This window comes from Zingiber officinale, chromosome 1B (assembly GCF_018446385.1).
Source record: "Zingiber officinale cultivar Zhangliang chromosome 1B, Zo_v1.1, whole genome shotgun sequence".
Lineage (NCBI taxonomy): Eukaryota > Viridiplantae > Streptophyta > Magnoliopsida > Zingiberales > Zingiberaceae > Zingiber > Zingiber officinale.
Window position 1 is genome coordinate 124,822,751 of NC_055986.1, and position 24,351 is coordinate 124,847,101.

General features: G+C 38.3%; 1 protein-coding gene across 1 annotated transcript; it reads left to right on the forward strand.

Annotated features, from left to right (window-relative positions):
• The first annotated feature begins 15,426 nt into the window (after positions 1 to 15,426).
• On the forward strand, positions 15,427 to 24,149 carry LOC122041813 (actin-related protein 7-like). The gene is made up of 4 exons (XM_042601637.1): positions 15,427 to 15,556; positions 21,671 to 21,871; positions 23,804 to 23,871; positions 23,952 to 24,149. The coding sequence occupies exons 1-4, from the start codon at positions 15,427 to 15,429 to the stop codon at positions 24,102 to 24,104; spliced, it is 552 nt and encodes a 183-aa protein (XP_042457571.1). The 3' UTR covers positions 24,105 to 24,149.
• Positions 24,150 to 24,351: the final 202 nt, after the last annotated feature.

Here is a 24,351-nt window from a genome sequence, read left to right on the forward strand (position 1 = left end):
TTTGGTAATTTTAGGATTGTTGTTTGATTGCTTTCATGATTATATATCCATGTGTTTGATTTTATTGGTTCTGAGTCTTCTGATTTTATTTGCTAGTGTTTCAGTGTAAGAACAGGAAATTCTTTTTACCATGGATCCATATTATCCGTATTTTGGAGATAGGAGGGAGATTTATTATTATTATTAGCCTCAGACTGGGATTTATGCGCCTGAATATCGGTATGAGGATGCACAAGAACAAATTGAAGAACAATGTGGAAATTCAATGAAGTTATGCAACAAATGAGAGAGCATCAAGAACAACAATTCTCAAGGATACAGAATATACAAAGTCAGTTAGATCATATTGCATCATCCATCAGCAAGTTACAAACACAAAACGCCAGTGAAGAGGTGGATTGTGGAGATCTTGTCAGGCCTGACACTGCATCTACTTCTTCACTAGATTCTTTATCTACTTTTTATTGTTGTGATGATGTAGTTGAACCTATTTTTGATTCTACTAATAATGATGTTGCTCTAGATGTTATGAATGATGCAGGTATTGTTACAAAAGATGATTTAAGTGTAGGGGAATGCTTACTGGCAGCATTACCTCAAGAATCACCAAGAATTGAAGATGTAAGTGTAGGGACTTGTGCTATGGAGCCAAGCACCCAAGGATCACCACATGAGGTTGAACATTCACCAGAAACATAGCTTGAGCATTCATTTGATGAAAATGAGGTAACAATCACCACTCTAGGTACTTTTCAACATGACAAGGTGAGAATTTCTTGTGAATTATCCAAAAAATTCATAGAGGTACCATTAATTGAATTTGTAGAATGTGATGCCCATTTATCTTTTCATGATAGTGTTCGGAATGTGTTGCTTATTTTTGCTTTTACAGGACACAATAGATGTTTGAAATGGGTACTAAATATGAATCGTCTACGACCTCCGGAAAAAGTTTTCAATGGAAAAATGAAGAATAAAAAGAATTTGGGTGGAACTTTGATTACTCCACTTCCGGGGTGGATTCTTCTTTTTGAACCTTCTTCAACCACCGGGAATGAAAGGGGAGTTGGTTCTAATTTCGCTTTCTTTTGCATTTTAATTCAAGTTTTGAGTCTAATAAATTCTTTATATGTGTCTTTAGTTTCATACTTTTCATTTGCATTTTATTTTCATACTTTGCATTTAGTTTGGTATACATAGCATTTTCATTTTGAATAAAAGTCTCCATGGGAATTTTCTAAGTAATATTTTTAAGATGGTAAATGCTTCTTAAATTTGATCATCAATTTTAGGTCATTTGACATGATTGGATACTCTACTTACATGACATTGGTTAAAATGGTAGTAGATTTTATTTTGATCGATTGAGCTTGTTTGAATGAATATTACCTAGTAAGGTCCACTTTAAGCCTATATCTCATTATTTTCTCTTGTGTAGCATGCACTCATAGCAAATTAAACTCTAGAACTTGCTTTGCTTCTTTTCAAGGTCACAATAGCATATGTATGCATGGAAATAAAGGATATTTGTCATTTTTCTTCCCTCATTATTTCCCATTTCTTTCTCCACAATTTTCTTGAAACATTCTCATTTAGCATCCTAAATCTTAATTCTCTTTGCTTGTCATATTTCTTTTATTTCATTGAGAGTTTGGATGAATTTCTTGATGAGTAAGGATGTCCAAGATTTTAAGTATGGAAGAAGGAACATCACTGAATTTGAAATGGCAGAAATGGATCTAGATTTGGAAAATGTTTGAGCAAGGGTTGATTTTAGGAGGCGTTTATGGTGCAAAATTCTGAAAATTCTTTTGTGAAAGAATGGAGTACTCTTTAGATTGTATGTTAACTGTATCCATCATTTGAGTTTTATCATGTCAAGAGTAAGCTCTAATGGCTTTGAATTTTAAGAATTGATACTATGTTGATATATTCAAACTTTGAGAGACATGTTGGAAGAAAGTGTTAAAAATGTTGAAATCTGAAAAATTCTATTGGATGCTGCTGCATAAGAGCTTTGCTATAGCTTTTATAGAATGAAGTTATCAGTAATCCTTAAAGGAGAATAGAAGAGAAGTGGCAAAGTAGTTGGGTAATTATAGGTTATTGAGGATAGTGAAGATGAGAAGTTGTTGTATTGAATTCTGCAAAAAATTGAAGGTTTCAAAATTGTACCAGAATTCAGGAGAAGCTTTAAAATCAATGTGAAACTCAAGTCAAGTTCTGTGTTGTGATGACACAAATGGCAAAAACAGAATTCTGCACTGTGCAGAAATCAGCCTATTGGCTGTTTAGCTTTTGGAAGATGATGTACCAACCTAAATCTGAACCTTGGAAGTGTACTGCTTTTTAACGACTCTTGTTGCTTACTTGAGATAACTGATTGCCTTAAGGGAGCTCAGATACAAGATATTGGTTGATACTTGCATTCTCTAATTTCAGAAACCAAAGGTCAGAATTTGTGTAGCCAGTCCACTTATGCAATGTGGAGAAAGAAATCAGAACTGGACTCTAGGTCGAGGGATAATCCAATCAAGCTGTAAATTTAAGTATCAACTTAGACTATTGCATGCCAAAGTCTATGGCAAATTTTGAACAAAGACAATCGCAAGATGAGCTCACATCATTTCAGAAAATGGAATCTCTTTAATTTGAAACTTGGAACTGAATGTCTGAAACTTTCTGCCAGCCTCAATTTTGATGTCTGAATTTATGAACTAAAATCAAAATTTCTGAATTCAAGTTGATTGTTATTTGATGTTCTACCTTTTCAAACTATTCAAGAAAAAGGAAGAGTTGCTGAAGTGTGCAGCAATGAAAATTTTCAGCTGCATTACTGATTTTTGCTGAATTTTGTGAACAAGACAGCTGAAGGTGTTCAATGATGATCAATTTGGTTTTCTACCAGTACAATAAAATTGCACATCTATGGCCGAGAAGAATTGAGTGTTAGTTGTAAAAGCAAGAGAAGAAAAGGGTTTTGATTTCTGGAACTCATATTGCTTTAATTCTGAAACTGAAAACTGAGTTACAAAATTCAGAATTCAGCAGTGGATTCTAACTTTGATTTGTGAAGCTATTGGTCTTTGATTGTTATTTGATGCTCTTCCCTTTTCAAGTCTTTAGTGTGCAAAATTTTGAGGCTAAAAGGAATCAAAATGCTGATATTAAACCTGGGAAAAAAATCCTGCTGGAATCAAAATGCTGGATAGAGTTGAAGCAGGAACTAAAATCAGTAGGTTGCTGTACAAAATGGATTTTGAGGCCATTGGTTCAATAAATTTTTGAAACTCAGCTGCTAATTCAGTATTGACAGATGATTATCTTTCTTCTCCAGAGTTTACAAGATTTAAGACAAGAAATCTAATATTTAACAGAGAAATTGAGTTGGAGCTGAAAACTGAAACTACATTAAATCTGCAGCTTAAGTTTTGGACTGTTTGCAGCAGGAGAAAGCTCAAAATGGAGCTGAAAGTTTGTGCCATTGCAAGAGAAGAGGTTAAGTATGAATGTCAGTCAAGCGTAGAAGAGGATGTTAAAATAAAAGAAGTGAGCATTTGCAATTGAAACTGCATTCTGATTTGAAGACAGACCAGTTTTGTGTCAATGGTAATTTGCTGATTTGTGCTAAAACGTCTTGCTATTCTGATCTGTAATGATTGGAAGTTAAACCATGTTGATTCATAATCAAATGAACTTACTTCCGAGGTTTACTAGCTAGGGAAATTTGGCTGAAATATATGGAAATAGAATCAGTTTCAGCAAACTAAGAACAGTTTCATGATACCCTTGTGCAGAAGCTACAAGTTATCAGGACTTTAATGTGTTGATGAGGAATGGATGTAATTCAGAGCATGTGATGAACCAAATCGAAGAATCTCAGATTCGATTGGGAATTTTGAAGAATCTGCAGATGACAATGTGCAGAACAGACATTTAGTTGCTAATTGAAACAAGAGGAGTTGTGCAGAACAGAATTGGAGTTGAAAATTGTTTGTGCCAATTCTAATTTGTAGAGTGCCCAATTCTTTGTGCAGTTTTCTGCACATGAAGAAACACCAGTTAATTTTTTATCTATTCATTGATAAACTTGAATCGACTAGATTTCTGAATCTAGAAAACCAGAATTCAGCAATTTCAGAAGGAAATCAATGAAAGGAGAAGTTTTCAGTTTGAGAAATCTGTCTAATTATATGCCTGCTGATTTTTAATCAATTTGAAGTATGAATGTCGAGTATTTTGAGTGTTGATTGGATAGGATAGGTGATGGACATTATCAAATATTGAAATTGCTTAATGCAGTAGTTTGAAATGAGTAAGGATTTCTGTAGAACTGCAATTTATTTACAGCAGAGATCAATTCTGAAAATTAAGTGTCAAATTTGTTTATTTCTGCAACTCAGAGATCAGATTCAGATTTGGCACGTGGGCAGGAATCACAAGCAAGCCAGGATGCTAACTAACAATAATTCCGAATTCAGCTAGTAAAATTATAGTGCCTAATATAGAGTTTGTTTTTGGACAATAATAAGTGGGAATTTGATTTCTTGATTTCAAGTGCACAAGGAGATTTATTGTTAAGCTGAATTCCACTTTGGTCAGGCTGAAATGACTTTGGATTCTAACTTACTATGAATCAGTAACTGATTTTTGAATAAGATCTGAATCTTTATAGAATTAATAGCAGAAACAGTAAAAGAAAATCTGCAGAAATCAGAAAATAGATTTTGATTATAGTTTGAAGTTGTTGGAGCTATGTTGATTATAGCTGAATTCTTTATGTGTTGAATTCTGCAACATTTGCATAAATGAACTAAGTATGAAGATGAAGAGTGAAGGTGAAGATTAGCTCCAAATCAATCATGTATGCAGAAACCTGTCCAGTCCAGTAAAACCAAATTTCTGCAGAATGGACTTTACAAGTGATGTATCCATTTCATCAAGGTCCAAATTCTGTTCTTTACTTTGCCGTTTTGAAGATTGCAGAATTCAGAATGTAATGGAATGCTGGATATGGAATCAGAGCCATGCAATTGTGTCAACCTTTCAATACATTTGTTGATCATGAAAAGCTGTTGAAGTTTGCAGCAGTGGACTTTTACAGCAGCAAGGAGCTTGGAATTATGAATCACTGCCAGTTTATGATGAGCTTCCTATTAAGAATTAAATCAACATCAATTGCACTTTGTAGTGGCACAAAGGAAGTGTATCAAGTTGAGAACCAAGTACACATGGCAAATTCAATTTGCAACTTTTGATCTTTGGCCATTTCAAGTTCTTATGATTTGAAGCATGAACTCCTTGGAATTTAGAATCAGATTACTATTGTTAATTCTCTGAAAGGCTGCTGGAACTAAGCTTCATATTGCTACTGCATGGATTTCAGAAGCTAATTACATTTATTGAGAGGTTGCTAAACTTGAATCCTTTAATTTGTGAATTTATGTGCTGCAATTCCAGTAGTCTTCTTAAATTTCAGTCCAAGGAGTTGATATGTGTTGCTGTTGGAAATTTGATTTTCTGATTTCTTGAATTCTGAATCCATGTGCCAACTAAAAGCTTTCCAAGTTGATAGTGTAATTTCTGCACATTCTGGATATGCAAAGTGCTGAAATTCTGATTTCCAAGTTGCTGTAATAATCTGATCTCCTGCTGGAATTGAGGTTTTGAATCGAATTGCTTGGTTACTTGAATTCCGAAAGAAAAGAAAACAAAATCTGCAGAATGAAATCAGAAATAGTGGCTAGAGGTGTATCATCTTGGATTGGATGGTGTTTAATTGTCCGAGACGGCCAACAATTTAAGTGTGGGGGAGGGAGTTCTCCATAAGGTGATTTGAATTGTGTTAGCTTCCAAATGCTGGAATTGAGTATACAAACAGTGAAAAAAAAATTGGCAATCAAAGTGTATCAAATGTGGAGATAGAGTATCAAGAATCTTGGATTTCCATCAAATTGAAGGGGAGTTTAGCTTGATCTTTTGAATTGATAAAAACAAATGGTATTCATCTCTTTTTACATCAAAAGGGTCAACTCATCAAGTATATTCCTCCAATACTCTTATCTTCTCATTTTCTTCATTGAATACTTTTCTTTTGCCTACTTAACTTGTTCTTTTTTATTCCATTTCAATTATTGTTGATAAATCCTTTTGATTCATGTATGCTATGTTTTATAGTGGTGGAGAATTAGAAAATAAGCAAGCTTATGGTAGTGAAATTTTGTGAGTTGTATTGAGTGAGCTCCACTTATACACATTTTTGAGTGTGAGAGATAGATTAGGTAAATCCTTTGTGAGATTGCATCTTGCTTAATTTTTCAATTGGATTGAAACTACCATACCTACTGATTATTGTTTGGATTGTATTCATGATTGTTTGTGATCTTTAGATGGTCTTAGTTAAATTCTTCTTACTATCTTCTAGGTATTGCTAGGGAATTTTCTATGGAGATGATTTTTATTTTTCTTTACTTTCACGGGACGTTCAAGACTAAGTGTGGGGGATTTGATAACCATGATTTTACTATATTATTTTGATTCATTTATGCATGGTTTGATGTTGATTTCATAGGTTTAAATCATGATTACATCACATTTCATGCATTGTCTTTATTTTTGGCTTAATTATAAATTATCTTATTTTTGGTGTTATTTGATGCTAATATTTGATTTTATTTTATAGGCATCAAAAGAATCTTGGATTTGGATCTATTCGAACCAAAATTGGGCTCGAATCGGAGTTTAAACGAGACGATCAAACCTTGGAATTATTTGGACCGTTCATCTACAATCAAGTCGATCTGAGCCATCCGTTGAGAATCTGGACCATCCAACCTAACGAGGGGCAGATCTGAGCCATTGATGAAGATCCAGAAGTTCTGATCCATATCTGAGTTCATCTAGCCGTTGATCCAGCCCGAAACATTCTGGACCGTTCATCGAAGATTGGATAGATCTGGACTATCCAGTAAAGATCTGGTCGATCCGACTTAAGGGAGAGTAGATCCAGACCCTAGATCAAGATCGGCACCTTCGAATCAGATTTTGGGTGGCTTTTCACCATTGATCAAGCGCCAATTCAATCTCAGCCGTCCGTTCAGATCTGGATCTGATTTAAATGAGAAGCTTCAGTACCATTCCTCTTTGTCGATCCTCCACAGCGCTGTTCTTCATCCCGGCGTGCGTCTTCTTCCGGATTTCGGCCCCGATTCCTTCTCCAATCAACCTCTCGAGCTTCAACTTCATGTAGAGCTTCACGGCAGCACATCTCGATCATCTGGAGCCATCGGCGGGTGTTCTCTCCGGCGGAATTCTCATCTCGGCATCTCTCTGTTCACCTCAGATTTGGAGGTGTTCCTCCAAATCTGAGCTCCGATTCCCATCAGAGACATTCGGAGGTGGTCTTCCGGTGTTCCTGAGCTTCATCCGACCACAATCCGCAATCCACAGCCTCCATCCAGATTCTGAGACCAAATTTCCAGATTTTCAACATTTATGGGTTCCGGGATGTTCTTAGCTTCCGGGGGGGGGGTTCGTCGGTGTAGCTGAGCATACTTGAATTGAGACGCAGCTGAGATTCTCCACTGAGGTCCAGAGATGGGTGGTCTCGACTTTGGCACTCTTGTGTGACGGCAAGAGTGTGTAGCTTGGTAGATTGGTTGTGAGTTGGATCGGTTAGGGTTTATTTCATTTTGTTATTATTTTTACAGCTTAGAACATATTCCTTTATGTTTGTTATGGTTTAGCAAGTAATCTAGCATTTCATTTCATAGTTGAAACTTAATTTGTGTTTATTTGATATTTGGTTAATTGTTTAGTGTTTAAGTTTTAAGCTAGAGTTTAATTTCTGTTTAGATCAGATTTAATTGCTTCTTGTTATTTCATACTTGATTTAATTAAATGCTTTAGATTAGGTTTAATTTGAGTCTTGTTCTTTCATTCTTAGTTTGATGTGTGTTGATGGATTTATCACAACGTAATGTGACAATGCGTAATGATTTGTTCATTGGCACATAGTTAGGTTTCACTCTTGCATTATATTTATTTCTTAATTGTTGTGCTTTCATTTGTTAGATTTAAATTCAAAGCTTTAACCTCCCCATTTTCATATTAAAAACCCCAAAAATGATAATAAAATATGATCCTAAGATGACATCCTACTGTTGGTTCCTCGAGAGATCAATCATGGGCTCGTTACTACAACGTTATTGTGAAATTATGGGGTTCAGTGGAAATACATTGTTAATTTGATTTACGAGTGTGACAGACTCGTTATCACTCACACCCTACCTGATGGACAAGTTTGTTGCTAGTTGATTTTCAGTCATAGAGATGATATGTCCATTTCTTAGCACCTTTGCACTCTTTCCTAACCACTTCTGTAGACACTTTGTTTCTCAACATCTTTCATATGATAGACTATTGTTGGTGCAGTGAGCACCAGATGATCGAACCTGAGTTTTGATTATGGCAAAGGGTTCAAAGTTAAGATGTGGTGTTATCTAACAAGGTTCATGGAGCTTGCAGGAAAGTCCTAAGTGATACTTAGGCAAAAGTTCTAGCTGCGGTTAGGCAAGGTGAAAACCTTAGGGGGGTGGTAACCCTAGATCCTAGGGGGTGGTAACCCTAAGTGAAGGAAAATCTTAAGGGGCGGTAACCTTAGGTCCTAGAGGGTGGTAACCCTTGGTGAAGGAAAACCCTAAGGGATAACAACCTTAGGTCCTAGGGGGTGGTAACCCTAGGTGGAGGAAAATCCTAAAGGGGAGGGGGGGGGTAACCTTAGGTCCTAGGGGGAGGGGGGGTAACCCTAGGTGGAGAAAAACCCTAGGGGGTGGTAACTCTAGGCGGAAAGTCCAGTCGGTCTGGAGGACCGGACTGGCAACAGGTAAATCTCCTGAGTGGAGTTGGTGAGGGTGTGTTCCCCATAGAGGGAACAGTAGACGTCGGGTCGACCTAGGGTCTCCGGTTGGAAATCCGAAGTCAGACTTGGACAGTCCAATGACTGTCGATATCATTTATCATATTTCTATGCTAACTTTGTTTTACAGGGTTTGTGTTAGGGACGAACATATTTTGCAGGAACAAATGAACACATTTGACCTCGGATGAATACTGTCAGAGGCGCCTCCATGGGGCTTGGAGGCATCTCAGGTGCAAGCCAAAGCCAGTTGTCCAGAGGAGCTGGAGGCGCCTCGGAGGAAGCTGTAGGTTCCTTGTGTTGGAGCAATCCCAATGGTCCGTGTGACCATGTGTTTTGGTGTTTGGACAAAGGGTTTAAGTTAGGTTCACCCTTGTATTTGATATGTGTATTTGAGTTGTGCAGGTTTGCAGGATACACATGTGACTCAGGTTGATGGCTTTGGGTCCGGTGAAGGATGGAGCATCCGAGGGACCGTGGACAAGGCAGCGAGGACAAGGGCCGAGGGAAGCGACTTTGAGGCATACGCGAAGGATGGCATTGAGGACGAGTCGCGGGCTTGAATGCATCCGAGGGACGAGAGCCAAAGGAAGTAGGCTTCAAGGCAAGAGGTCAAAACTGCAAATGAAGTGTCAAATGAGTCATAAGGGTGAGGGTACGAGTGCATGAGAGATTGTACTCGGAGTAAAATCCTAGTTTTAGGGTTTTACTGTAGCAGTACTCTAGCGCTACTGTAGTAGTACTGTAGCGCTACGGTAGTAGTACTGTAGCAGTCGACTGCATGTTTTAGCAGTCGACTGGTGCAGTCGACTGGGGCAGTCGACTGGCAGCGAACAGAATGTCTCTGTTCGTATGGAATCGAGCCGTTGGGATGTAACAGTCGAATTTCCACTGAGGGCAGTCGACTGCATGTTTTGACAGTCGACTGGTAAGCGGGGTTGTCAACCCGCGGCCTATATAACCAAAGCTTGGGAGCTTGGTTATCTCTGACGAAAGTAGACTTGGTTAAGGTCTAATTAGTAGTTTACAAGTGCTCAAGAGTTTCCCTTGTGTCCAAGAGGTCTTGGTGAGTTTGTGGTGAGGTTTCTCCACCCACAAGGAGGTTTGAGCTAGCCGGAGATCTTCCGGGGAGTAATCCACCGACGGATAAGGATCGTCCACCATACGGACACACCGAGGAGTAGGAGCTTTATCTCCGAACCACGTAAATGATCGTGTAATTTGGTTTGCATTCTTTCCTTTAGTATTTAGCTTTCTACTTGCTTTGTTTGCATTTCCGCTTGCGCACTAACGTTGTAGAAAGAAGCGAGTATTTGGGGGCGCCGTCTATCCAACCCCCCTTCAAGCCGGCCGACCGATCCCCAACAAGTGGTATCAGAGCGAGGCCGCTCTCCATTGGACTAACCGCCAAGGAAGCAAAGATGACCGGCTTGATTGAACCGCCAAAGCTTGAAGGTAGAGGCTTATGGGACATCACATATTGGATGATGAAGATGGAGGTCTTCTTCAACACGGATTGGAACACCATGATGGTGGTCAAAGAGTCGTTTGAAGTCCCGAAGGACAAGAAAGGGAATAAACTCCGACCACAACATTGGACGGAGGAGGAAACCTCTCGGTCAAAGGCAAACGACAAGGTAATATCTATATTAATTGATATTTTGCCTTATGACGTAATGAGCCTTGTAGGTAAATACGAGAATGCTCACGATTTGTGGAGCAAGATAAAGAATGCTCAATGGGAAGAACCTATGCATACACAAGAAGAAGAAAAATCCGAAGAAACGGATGAAGAAGCTCAAGTAGAGGAGGAGCAATCGGAAGGTGAAGAGCACTCAACTTCCGAGGAGAAAGAGGAGAAGGATGAAGAAATGTCATCCACTAGTGTGGATGAGGAGACATCCTCAAAGGTTGAAGAACAATCCAAGACAAGCGAAGAAGAAGAAGTCTTGTAAATCAACCTAACAAGCACCTCCACCGAAGTGAAGTCAAAAGACCATATAATATGCTTCGGGTGCAATGAGAAGGGGCACTACAAGAGTAGATGTCCATTGGGTAAGAAGAAGGTAAATCCTAAACTCGTTCAAGTTAATTTAAACACTAACAAGGGTTGTAGGAATAAGGAAATCCAAGGAAAAAGGATGCGTATCATATGCTTCACGTGTGGGGAGAAGGGACATTACCACACAAAATGCCCCAAGAAGAGGGAGATCGAGAAACTTGCGCAATTAAAGAAATGGGAGAAAGAGAAGAAGAAGAAAAGCTCAAGTAAGGGGGAGCTTCAAGGGTAAGGGAGGTATAACCTAATTTGAAGTGTAATTCAAATTCAAATTCTTATGTTCCCATGCATGTTAGGAAAAATAATGTTAATCATTATATGCCCATGCAAAATTTTGGTTTCAAATATCATGATAGGAGTAGCGTAAATGTCGATCAAAACCCTAGGAGACCTATGCATGATAGACCTAGGCAAGTTAAATTCTCATTACCTAAGGAGAAGAAGGTAATAGAGAACCAAGGCATTAATCCCAAGAAGGGGAGGCACATGCCTAGAAAGGGTAGGTCTAGGAATGTCCAAGGTGGACATGTTGACTCTAGGGTTAGGAACCTAGAAAGGGAAAATCAAGCTTTGAAGTCAAAGCTTGATAATTTAGAGAAATTCCTTAAGAGATTCACTATTGAATCTAAGGGATTAAATATGGTGTTGGGTAATCAAAGACCCAATAATGATAGATCAGGTTTGGGATGCCGATCTAGCACCTCAAAGGCCAAAGAGAGATCATATGCTAGGGTGGCAAATGATCATGGCAAGGGAGGATCATCCAAGGCTAAGGGAAAGTCTTATGCTAGGGTTGCATATGACTATAGCAAGGATGATATGTCCAAGGTCAAGAAGATAAGGAAATCTTCTAAGAGACATCATTGTGGTTTAGCCACAATAGATGAGTCACCTAAGGAGGTGGCTAAGGTTAAGAGTTCTAGGGGGAGCTCAATGGGTACTACTTGGGAGTCTAGAGGAGCCATGGAGTGTGCCAAATGGTTTGGAGATGGACTTGAGTCTCAAACCTAGGGAATTGGCACACATGGATTGTGTTTCATGCTTGAAAATATGACATTGGGGTCATATAGCATGATAATTAGTTTTGGATGTATAGATGCCATATAAACCAATGCTAGGGATGCATTGTGGGTTAGTATGGGCAAATGCATCAAGAGGAAACCAAAACTAGGATTTTAGGTCAAGGTTCAATTGAACTTTTTAGCTAGTTTTGTATTTTGTGTCAATCTTGGGATTGGTGATAGATATATTTTTATATATATTTTTCCCAAGTAGATATTGATATAATAGACCTCTCCACAAAATTTGGGGATTTTTGGAGGTCTGTGGAATTTCTGGCGCATTTTTGAAGTTGGCCAGAAAAGGTTGATTTTTTCATGAATAGTGTACCAGTCCACTGGTACAGTTACCAGTCGACTGGTAACACTGTTCATGAGCACAGAATGTCTCTGTAAGCTCGTTTTCATGGGGTCAGTCAACTGGTACTTCTTGCAGTCGACTGATACCAGTCTAAAAGTGTTTTCAGCACTGGATTTTGACCGGGTCAGCTCATATAGATGTATGGGATCCATGGCGGATACATACATGAGTTTAGGGTCATTTGGATGACAAGTTTTCAATAATTGGGATATTGTTGGAGAACTTTTTGGATGTTAGGCAAAGGGGGAGAAGTAAAGTTTAGTTGGGAAAACCTGAAAGTACCTTTGTGTAGGGGGAGTCTTGGGATAGGTTCTTAAAAAGCCTGTTGTAAAAATCCTAGCTCATTGGGGAGCGTAGGTGTAGGGGGAGCCTTGGGATAGGTTCAAATACATGGTGCATTATTACGGCATTGTAAGTCCAAGTGTGTAGCCTTGGCATCGTAAGTCCATTCGGCGTTGTAAGTCCAAGTGTGTAGCCTTGGCATCGTAAGTCCATTCGGCGGTGTAAGTCCAAGTGTGTAGCCTTGGCAACGTAAGTCCAATTGTTTTTAGCATATTGTTTTGCTATTTGTTTTCCCTAACTTAAACGTATTGCCAAACACCAAAAAGGGGGAGATTGTTGGAGCAATCCCAATGGTCTGTGTGACCACGTGTTTTGGTGTTTGGACAAAGGGTTTAAGTTAGGTTCACCCTTGTATTTGATATGTGTATTTGAGTTGTGCAGGTTTGCAGGATACACATGTGACTCAGGTTGATGGCTTCGGGTCCGGTGAAGGATGGAGCATCCGAGAGACCGTGGACAAGGCAGCGAGGACAAGGGCCGAGGGAAGCGACTTCGAGGCATACGCGAAGGATGGCATTGGGGACGAGCCGCGGGCTTGAATGCATCCAAGGGACGAGAGCCAAAAGAAGTAGACTTGAAGGCAAGAGGTCAAAGCTGCAAATGAAGTGTCAAATGAGTCATAAGGGTGAGGGTACGAGTGCATGAGAGATTGTACTCGAAGTAAAATCCTAGTTTTAGGGTTTTACTGTAGCGCTACTGTAGTAGTACTGTAGCAGTACTGTAGCAGTCAACTGCATGTTTTAGCAATCGACTGGTGCAGTCGATTGACTGGTGTAGTCGACTGGGGCAGTCGACTGGCAGCGAACAGAATGTCTCTGTTCGTATGGAATCGAGCCGTTGGGATGTAACGATCGAATTTCCACTGAGGGCAGTCGACTGCATGTTTTGACAGTCGACTGGTAGGCGGGGTTTTCAACCCGCGGCCTATATAACCAAAGCTTGGGAGCTTGGTTATCTCTGACGAAATTAGACTTGGTTAAGGTCTAATTAGTAGTCTACAAGTGCTCAAGAGTTTCCCTTGTGTCCAAGAGGTCTTGGTGAGTTTGTGGTGAGGTTTCTCCACCCACAAGGAGGTTTGAGCTAGCCGGAGATCTTCCGGGGAGTAATCCACCGACGGATAGGGATCGTCCACCTTACGGACACGCCGTGGAGTAGGAGCTTTATTTTCGAACCACGTAAATGATCGTGTAACTTGGTTTGCATTCTTTCCTTTAGTATTTAGCTTTCTACTTGCTTTGTTTGCATTTCCGCTTGCGCACTAACGTTGTAGAAAGAAGCGAGTATTTGGGGGCGCCGTCTATCCAACTCCCCTTCAAGCCGGCCGACCGATCCCCAACACCTTGGACCAGGCATTGGAGGCGCCTTCAATGGGATAAGGTGCGACCAGATCAGAGCTGATCCACGCGTGCGACTCGACGGCCTGGAGGCGCTTTGGACAGGCTTGGAGGCGCCTCCAACACTGTTTAAAAGGGGGGGTGGAGGCAGAGGCTCAGTACAAGAATTCTAAATCAATCTTTCATCAACCTACTGCCTACGTGACGACCTTGAAGTGCTATTTCAAGTTTCCGACGACCCAGAGTTTCGATATTATTTGATTCTGTCATCGGTATAAGTTTTCTTTAATTACTGCACTTATTGTAACTTACATTTGTACAAACTCTTTGTGTGATATAGTTGTTGCTCATAGTAAGCGATCAACGATCGCGGGCCTTGGAGTAGAAGTCACCACAGGCTCCGAACCAAGTAAACGACCTATGCCTTCTGTGTTTGTGTGATTCTTTCTATTTATTCCGCTGCTTTATTACTCGAACGATTTACGATTCCGAAACGCGAAATAACCACGAGCGCTATTCACCCCCCCTCTAGCGCTTCTCGATCCAACAATTAGTATCATAGCGGGTTGTTCTAAATTGGTACAACTATCGTTCGAGTATTTTTATCATCATTTTCTCGCTCGTATAGGGTAAAATTATTCACCCCCCTCTACGCCTTTCGTTTTTTCCCTTCAAAATTATTTTCGAAAAATTTATTTTCATCTTTTCACGATTTATTAGTATTGATAAAATATCGAATTTGGCAACTTTTGAAATAATATTTTTAATAATATTTTATTATTTTTTCTCGAAATTCATGAATTTCTATTTCTATCCTTCTACCACACTACTAATCCAGGATTAAGTCCTGGGACAAGTTTTTTGTTCACTTTTTCGTGCAAGATTCAATGGCTCTCCAAGAAGGCTATAGCACCTCTTGTCCACCGCTCTTCTCCGGCGAAGACTTCAGCTACTGGAAAGGCCGAATGGAGTCGTACCTGCAAACCGAGTTCGAAGTCTGGATGATCATCAAGACCGGGCTTGAACTACCAATTGACGGCGCTGGCAAGCCACTACCGTACGAGAACTGGGACGCGAACCTTATCAAAAAGGTAGAAGCAAACACAAAAGCAACGTATTATACACTTCAGTGCGGCTTAACGAATAAGGAGCTGAATCGTGCCAGCCCATTCTCAAGCGCCAGGGAGCTGTGGGAGAATCTGATTCAGTTACACGAAGGTACCCAAGCAAGTAAGCATAATTTAATAGACGATTTATTTGAATTAGATGAACAGTATGATACTACTTCGGTCGAGGAAGGTATTACGTTGGTTGCAGGTACAAACAAGACAGAGGAAGCTAAAAAGAAATAGATGATGAAGGCAGCATGGTCCGAGTCTTCAGACGAATCCGAGACTGACAAAGAAGAACCGGCAAGCTTCCTCGCACTACCAGTACTAGCATCTGTGGCGGAAACTGAGTCCGAATACGAGACAGATAGCAAGAGTGAGTCGGAAGCCGAGTCCGAGCGAAGCCACGGATCTGTATCCGTTTCCGAAGGGTCTGACACCGCTGTAAGTATTCCTCAATTAAACAATTTAGTTAATTACTTATTACGCAAATTAGCAAAATCAAACCTTAAGGTCAAGTCACTTCTAAAGGAAGTAGCAGTCCTTAAAGAAGTGACAGACCTCAAAACCTTGCCTGACCCAGTTCAGACTAGAAATCCAACTCAAGTTCAAAAACTTGAGGAAGAAAATTCCAGTCTGAAAACTCAGGTCAAGGATTTGAAAAATACATTAGAACGGTTCTCTTTGGGCTCCAAGAAGCTTGACCTAATTCTTGGGACACAAAGAGCCGTTTACAACAAAACTGGGCTAGGTTATAAAACTAAAAGAAAATATAGATCTTACCTGTCCTTGGTAAACAGACAAAATAGTAAATCAGTCCAAGCATGGGTACCCAAGTCCAACCTGGTTAATCAAGTTGGACTTCGTCAATATTGGGTCCCTAAGGATCAAATACATTACCTCGATAGACCATACCAAGGTTATAATCCAGGGGGAGCTAGAAGAAAAACAATAAAAATTAAATTAAATTAAAATTAAAATTTAATTTAAAATTCAAATTAAAATTCAATTTGAAATTCAAATTAAGTCAAAAATCAAATTAAAATTAAATTCAAATTAAAATTTAAATAAAATTTAGAAATTAAATCCAAGGGAAGGCTCCAGAATAGTTGGCACCTCCAAAACTTAATCTACCCGACAAGGGTAACCAAAAGTAGACTACCCGGCAGAGTAATTAAGGTTAGATTTAAATGGGCTAGGCTTAACATGACTCACAGTACTGATGAAGTATTGCATGATAGTACGTTGGGGAAGCTTAGTCATTGCATGTCTAGGAAGATATGGCTTCGACCTGGTGCGTTTGGCTAAGTGGAACTAACCGAAGCTGCCCTTTATGGATCCTAACTAGTTAGACCAAGGTTTTGTACTAAGTCCAATGGGTAGGACTATTTTGAAAACCTCGAAGGCATGATTACTTTAATGATGTCCAAGTGACTCACCATAGCACAGAAGTTTATCTAAAGAATGTCTACTTGTTGAACTCAAAGCTAAACCTGAATCTAACACAAAGTTCAACCAAACCCTAAAATTGAACCTAATTCATCTCACAAAATTATAGAATTCCCTAATTTAAAATTTAGATCGGGTGAGATGACTAAGGGTTAAATTAAATTGATAATTAATAATTCAAATCTAATTAATAATTCAATTTAAATCAACAATCAAAATTCAACTTAACTTAAAAATTAAATTAAATTATTATTTAAAATTATTTTAAAAACTTATTTTAAAATCTTTTAAAAATCAGTTTAAAAATCCTTTTAAAATTCTTTTAAAAATTCTTTTAAAAAATTATTTAAAAAATCTTTTAAAAATATTTTAAAAAATCATTTTAAAAATCTTGTAAAATCCTTTTAAAAATTCTTTTAAAACTATCTTAAAAATCCTTTTAATTTTTTTTTAAATCATTTTAAAAATCTTTTAAATTTTTTTAAAAAAATCCTTTTAAAAATTCTATTAAAAAATCATTTTAAAAATCTCTTAAAAATACTTTTAAAAATCTTTTAAAAATCCTTTTAGAAATCTTTTAAAAAAATCATTTTAAAAATCTTTTTAAAATCTTTTAAAAAACCTTTTAAAAATTCTTTTAAAAAATCATTTTAAAAATCTTTTAAAAATCCTTTTAAAAATCTTTTAAAAAATCATTTTAAAAATTCTTTTAAAAAATTCTTTTAAAAATTCTTTTAAAAAATCATTTTAAAAATCTCTTAAAAATCCTTTTAAAAATTCTTTTGAAAATCCTTTTAAAATTCTTTTCAAAATTTTTTAAAAAGCCTTTTAAATCTTTTTAAAAATCATTTTAAAAATCTCTTAAAAATCATTTTAAAAACCTTTTAAAACTTAATTTCAAAATTATTTGAAAAGTCTTTTAAACATCATCTTAAAAATCATTTCAAAAATTATTTTAAAATCACTTTAAAAATCATTCTGAAAATCATTTTTTAAAAAAAAAATCTTTTAAAAAACATTTTGATAATTATTTTCTAAAGACTAATTAATTTCAATCAAAGTATCAATTATTTTTTCAAAATTTAAATTCATTATCTACAAAATTTTAATTCTCAAATCATATTTTCAAAATTTGGATTGCAAACTCAATAAATTTGTAACATATTTTAAATTAAAAAATCACTGAAATTACAAATTTATATATTTAAATAATGATAAAGTTAAATTAATTCCATCTCACACTCACTCATTATCTAAACAAGTTTCATAACCTAGAATGAGTGAGATGGAAAATTAGGAATATATATTATATTTTTTTTCATGCTTGAATTCTATGACCCTAAGGACTTATTTTGGCATTAATTAAGGGGGAGTGAGTGGAGTCAAGCTAAGTTTCTTTAAAATAAATTGTGTGATTTTAATTATTTTTTAAAAGTTAAACTCTTTAAAAAAAAATTAAAGCAAATCCAATTTAAAAAAAAAATAAGTAAGCTTTAAACCTTTCATCATCTTATACTTAAAACTCTTTTTAAAACAAAGTTATTTTCAGAAAGCTACATAAAATTCTTTTAAACAATATTATTTTTCAGGAAAAATTACTAAGTATTTTTGCATTTTTAATTTATCTAAGTACCTTTCAAAACAATCATCTTCAAAGCTGAAGTTTCTTTTTGGCTAAGTATTTTTTTGAAAAAGCTTTTTGAACTTAACAAAATATTTTTCAAAAGCTTTTCAAAATTTAGCTAAGTTTCTTTTTTTTTTTTTAAAAAAAAAAAAAGGTCTTTCAAAACTATCTCAAATTTGACTAATTGTTTCTGTTTGAAAAATTTATTGATAATTTTTTTTTTTTCAAATTTTCAAAAACTAGCTAAGTTACTTTTCAAAGTCAAAACAATTTACTATTAGCTAAAAGTTTTACAGGAAAGTTTATTCTAGCAAGGCTAAGTGGTTTATCAAAATCTTTTTAAAAAAACAGTTTTCAAAACAACAATTATTTTCAAAAGCCTTATAAATTGAGCTAAGTATTTTTCAAAAGCATTTAAAATTTAGTTAAATATTTTTCAAAGAATTTCAACTTTAGCTTTTTAAATTTGACTAAGTTCTTTTAAGCAAAGGATTTGACTATGTTTTTATGACAAAATCCTTTTTAAGCTAAGTACTTAATCAAATTTTTATCTAAGTACTTAACGATGCTACCCTTCAGGGGGAGTTTAAAATTAAATAGAATATTTTTCTCTCTTCTTAATTGTTTTTTATTTATGTCAAAGGGGGAGAGAAAAGTCAAAGTTAAGAAATTAAGAAATTAAACATAGGGGGAGCATAAGCTTTAAATTTTATTTATGCATTGATGCTCATGGTTAACTTCTATTTAATGTTATTTTTACTTAACTTTGAACCAAGATTTACATAATCAAAAAGGGAGAGATTGTTGGTGTAGTGAACACCAGATGATCGAACCTGAGTTTTGATTATGGCAAAGGGTTCAAAGTTAAAATGTGGTGTGTTCTAACAAGGTTCATGGAGCTTGTAGGAAAGTTCTAAGTGATACTTAGGCAAAAGTCCTAACTGCGGTTAGGCAAGGTGAAAACCCTAGGGGATGGTAACCCTAGGCCCTAGGGGGTGGTAACCCTAGGTGAAGGAAAATCCTAAGGGGCGGTAACCTTAGGTCCTAGGGGGTGGTAACCCTAGGTGAAGGAAAACCCTAAGGGGCGGCAACCTTAGGTCCTAGGGGGTGGTAACCCTAAATGGAGGAAAATTCTAAACGCGGGGGGGCGGGGGGGGGTGAATAGCTCGTCGCGCTTCGCGGTGTTCGTCGTTGCTTGTTTCTTTGAAGATGTGCAGCGGAAAATACAGAAACAAATCACACAACGCTAACACGGTTGGTTTACTTGGTATCCACCTCACAAGAGGTGACTAGTCCAAGGATCCACACCAACACACACACCCTCCACTAATGAAACTCTCCTTTATGGTAACTACCAAGGGTGGAGAAGTCCTACAAGACTCAATACAAGAGGAGAGGAAAGGGATACAAGAAATACAAGCTTACAAGCTTACAATGAGTGCAAAACCCTAACCCTAATTTCTCCTTCTTGCTTTGATCCACCTCTTGACTTGGAAGAGCCTTCAAGAACCTTCAAGAACTGGCGATCTCGAGCTTGAGAAGAGCTGTGGAGGAGCTGGTGAAGATCTGAGATAAATCGGTGAAGAGGTGCCGAAGGAAATGAACGCCTGCGGTTTAAATCGACGCTAACGGTCGAATCCCGATCGATTCGATTATTCCCAATCGATCGGAGAGGCTTTGGATCGATCCACGGATCGATCCAGAGCGCCTATGTGCTCTGAAAAAACGCCTGGATCGATCCACGGATCGATCCAGCGCTTATCGCGCGAAGCAGCAGCGTCCCAATCGATCCACTGATCGATTGGGACCTCTGGATCGATCCACTGATCGATCCCGAGGCCTTCTGTTAGCTGGGAAAGGTCTGGATCGATCCACTGATCGATCCAGACCCTGGATCGATCCACGGATCGATCCAACACTTGATTTTTGCCCAAAACCAAGTCTCAAACCTCCCAAACCAACATCCGGTCAACCTTAACCTGTTGGTACGTCATGCCTAGCATCTAGTCACTCCCTTGACCTGCTATGACTCCCTCACCAAGTGTCCGGTCAATCCCTTTGACCCACTTGAACTTTTCTTTCATGCCAAGTATCCGGTCACTCTCTTGACCTACTTGGACTTTCACCTAGCTTCACTCACTAGGTCTTTTACCTGGCTTCACTCACCAGGACTTTCCTTCTGCCTAGCTTCACTCACTAGGACTTTCACCTGGCTTCACTCACCAGGATTTTCCTTCTGGTCAAGTATACCTACTTGACTCTTCTTCAATCACACTGATCAGTCCCTGATCAGAATCTCCCCATATGAACAACTGCACCTGCATTGTCCATGTGTTTACATGTATTGTCAAACATCGAAACTATGACCAAGTCTCAAACTTGGTCAAACCAGTCAACCTTGACCTAAAGGATATTGCACCAACACTAGGGGGTGGTAACCCTAGGTGGAGAAAAATCCTAGGGGGCGGTAACCCTAGGTCCTAGGGGGTGGTAACCCTAGGCGGAAAGTCTAGTCGGTCTGGAGGACCGGACTGGCAACAGGTAAATCTCCTGAGTGGAGTAGGTGAGGACGCGTTCCCCGTAGAGGGAAAAGTAGGCGTCGGGTCGACCTAGGGTTTCCAGTTGGAAATCCGAAGTCAGACCCGGACAGTCCAATGACTATCGATATCATTTATCATATTTTTGTATTAACTTTGTTTTGCAGGGTTTGTGTTTGGGACTAACACATTTTGCAGGAACAAAGAAGCACATTTGACCTCGGATGAACAGTGTCAGAGGCGCCTCTATGGGGCTTGGAGGCGCCTCGGGTGCAAGCCGAAGCCAGCTGTCCAGAGGAGCCGGAGGCACCTCGGAGGAAGCTGGAGGCGCCTTGGACCAGGCGTTGGAGGCGTCTTGGAGCAGCTTGGAGGCGCCTTCAATGGGATAAGGTGCGATCAGATCAGAGCTGATTACGCGTGCGACTCAGCGGCCTGGAGGTGCCTCGGACAGGCTTGGAGGCGCTTCCAGCACTGTTTAAAAGGGGGGTCGAGGCAGAGGCTCAGTACAGGAATTCTAAATCAATCTTTCATCAACATACTACCTACGTGACGACCTTGAAGTGCTATTTCAAGTTCCCGACAACCCGGAGCTCCGATATTGTTTGATTGTGTCGTCGGTATAAGTTTTCTTTAATTACTGAACTTATTGTAATTTACATTTGTACAAACTCTTTGTGGATATAGTTGTTGCTCACAATAAGCGATCAACGATCGCGGGCCTTGGAGTATGAGTCGCCACAGGCTCCGAACCAAGTAAATGACCTGTGCCTTCTGTGTTTGTGTGATTCTTTCTATTTATTCCGCTGCTTTATTACTCGAACGATTTACGATTCCGAAGCACGAAATAGCCACGAGCGTTATTCACCCCCCTCCCCTCTAGCGCTTCTCGATCCAACAACTATAACTATTGGACGAGGGGGCTATATTGTTGGAGAAGCTTTATTTGAACCATCTATCTTGGGTATAGAAGAGTATGGGATAGTTGAGCAGTTGGTTCGCAGCATAACAAGTGTTTCTTCTGAGAACCTTCGTCAATTGCTTGAAAATACAATGCTTTGTGGTGGTACAACATCTATGACTGGTATGCATTCCTGCTCTTTGGATGTTCTGTTCTCATTATTCCAGAATACTTTTAACCTTAAGTAGAATGGTACCTTATTAGCCAATGCATCTCCATTCTCACATTCTTGCAAGAATCATTTATTTCTACAAAATCAAGTTGATTTTTAATTCTGGTAGTTTCACCTGTTCAATTGTTGTCTCCAGGTTGGTGCTCATTCTAGTCTCTGTAAGAATCGATGATAAATTAATATGTTGCTTAATGTTTTAGTCCTTTATTTCTTAATTTGGATTTTCTATCTTGTTTTTTCAATATATTAACTGTTGTTCCATATTCAAATTGCCTTTAAATTTTAAATTTTCAACAATTTCCTATGACAATCTTCTTACTAGTTATTTAACTTATTTCTGGTGCATGAATAAAACACCAGTATTCTTTTGAATAAATCGCTATAATATTTGATTTCCCTTAATGGTGTTTCCGAATAGAATGGAATCATAACAATGAAGTGATGGTGGTAATAAAAAAAAGCCTTGATAGAAAATCAACAATGCCAGAACATAAACGGGATTTAAGAGCTATCACTTGGTAAAACCGAATAAGAGATGGGGGGAGATTGCTTGACTATGTGATGAAGAGACCCATGGTTGATGAAGAGGGTAATATTGTAATTTCATTTTATTTCCATCTTTTCCCTTTCTCTTCTTTGGCATAAATAAAACTTCTCGCCTTCTCTTTCTGCTTCCTTTTTTCCCTATCTTCCTTTCCCTACTGATTCCATCTTTCAGAGCTTTCAATCCTCATTAATCATCATCATATTTTCTATCAAATTCCAGTTTCAAGATTTACCAAGCAGGAAGTTGATTGCACTAGTGATTTCTCCTCACTTTCAGCTATCAAAATTGTCATTTGGGTAAATGTTTCAGATTTGTAGGAGTTAAGCCTTTCTGATTGCCAACCTCAAAATCTGCTAATTTTACGCAAAGCTTTGCACTCTTTCACCGTTACCGCCACCATGGTAAGCTTGTCTAGTCCTTACTAGACTCCTCTTCATGGCCTTTGTGCCTCACAATCAACTACAATGGATGTTGCTGACCTCTGTTATGCCTTGCTTGTCTCATGATCAACTTTGATGGACCTTTCTGGTGTCGTCTTCTGCTTATATATATCCGTTTAATTTCAGTTGATGAAATCAAATTGAATGATCATTTTCATTCTTGTGTTGGTTTCAATGGAGACGAAGACAAGAATAAATTTTCACAATGAAAGGAGTCTTAGTGTAATGGTAAAGTTGTTACCCTGTGACATAGTGGTTACGCTTTCGAGTCGCTCAACCCCTTGCAATGCAGGTAAGGCTGCGTATAATAGATCTTTCTCCGAGATCCCACATTAGTCGGAGCTTTGTACACCCATCTGTACTTTTTTTTTATAAAACATCACTTTAGTTAATAAATATTGCTTCTTCTGACCTATTCAATAAGTAACATTGCATGGGTCATATGATCCCTCATCTAGCTTGCCTTATTTGTTTAGTCTGTTTTGCTTGTTAGCCCGTTCATCCTTCCCCCCTGCTTGCCTAATCAACTTGCCTGATACACTAGGTATGCCTAGTCCTTTGACCCATCCAGGCTACTCAATTCATATGGCCTCTCCGACTTACTTGGTTTGCTTGGGTCTGTTAAGCCCATCCAGCTCACTTGATTTGCTACCCCTCTCACCCTTCAGTTCATATTGTCTATTTGGCTCGTTTAATTCACTCTGTTTGTTTGGCCCATTTAGTCTCTTTGGTTCGCTCAACTCATTTAAAAAAACCCTATATACTTGGTTCATCAACTCACACAAACATATAGGGAATGAAATAACTGTTCTTGCTATGTACCTGAAGGCCTCGTGTAAGCCTCAATGATCGATATATTGCTGTGAGGATCTTAGCCATGGATTTGCCATTTCTAGGTTTTGAAGAACGGTTTCAGAAAGAAGCAAATTTGTGCTCCTCGTCCATCCACCCATCTCTCATAAAGGTATCTGCTGACAATCTGCACTTCCCATTTTGATATTTCATCATCTGGACACTCCACTAACTATTTCTTTGTTCCTTCAGCCCCCAGAATACATGCCAGAGAATTTATCAAAGAACTCAGCCTGGATGGGCGGTGTCATATTGGCTAAAGTTGTTTTCCCACAGAATCAGCACATAACCAAGGGAGATTACGATGAGACGGGACCAACAATCGTTCACAAAAAATGCTTCTAGGCCTGGTTGAACTCACTCTGGGTGAGCATCATTGTTGCCGCATCATCGGCAAAAGTTCCTTAGAAACAGCAAATCACGGAGGGAGATTACAATGACCACCCACAACTAATCTTAAAAAATTGCTTCTAACCTGGCTCATCTATTAATTTAGATAATTTATGTTTGTAACTCTATTTTCTTATTGCCAATGACAAGGAATGTTCTGTAGAATTAGAGTCTTTGTAAGATATCGAAAAATGGAAAATAA

Coding starts and splice junctions, on each gene's coding strand:
- LOC122041813 (XM_042601637.1), top strand. CDS start 15,427: ATGAAGGCAGCATGGTCCGAGTCTTCAGACGAATCCGAGACTGACAAA. Junction 21,872..23,803: donor TGGTACAACATCTATGACTG/GTATGCATTCCT, acceptor TGCCATTTCTAG/GTTTTGAAGAACGGTTTCAG. Junction 23,872..23,951: donor TCCACCCATCTCTCATAAAG/GTATCTGCTGAC, acceptor TTGTTCCTTCAG/CCCCCAGAATACATGCCAGA.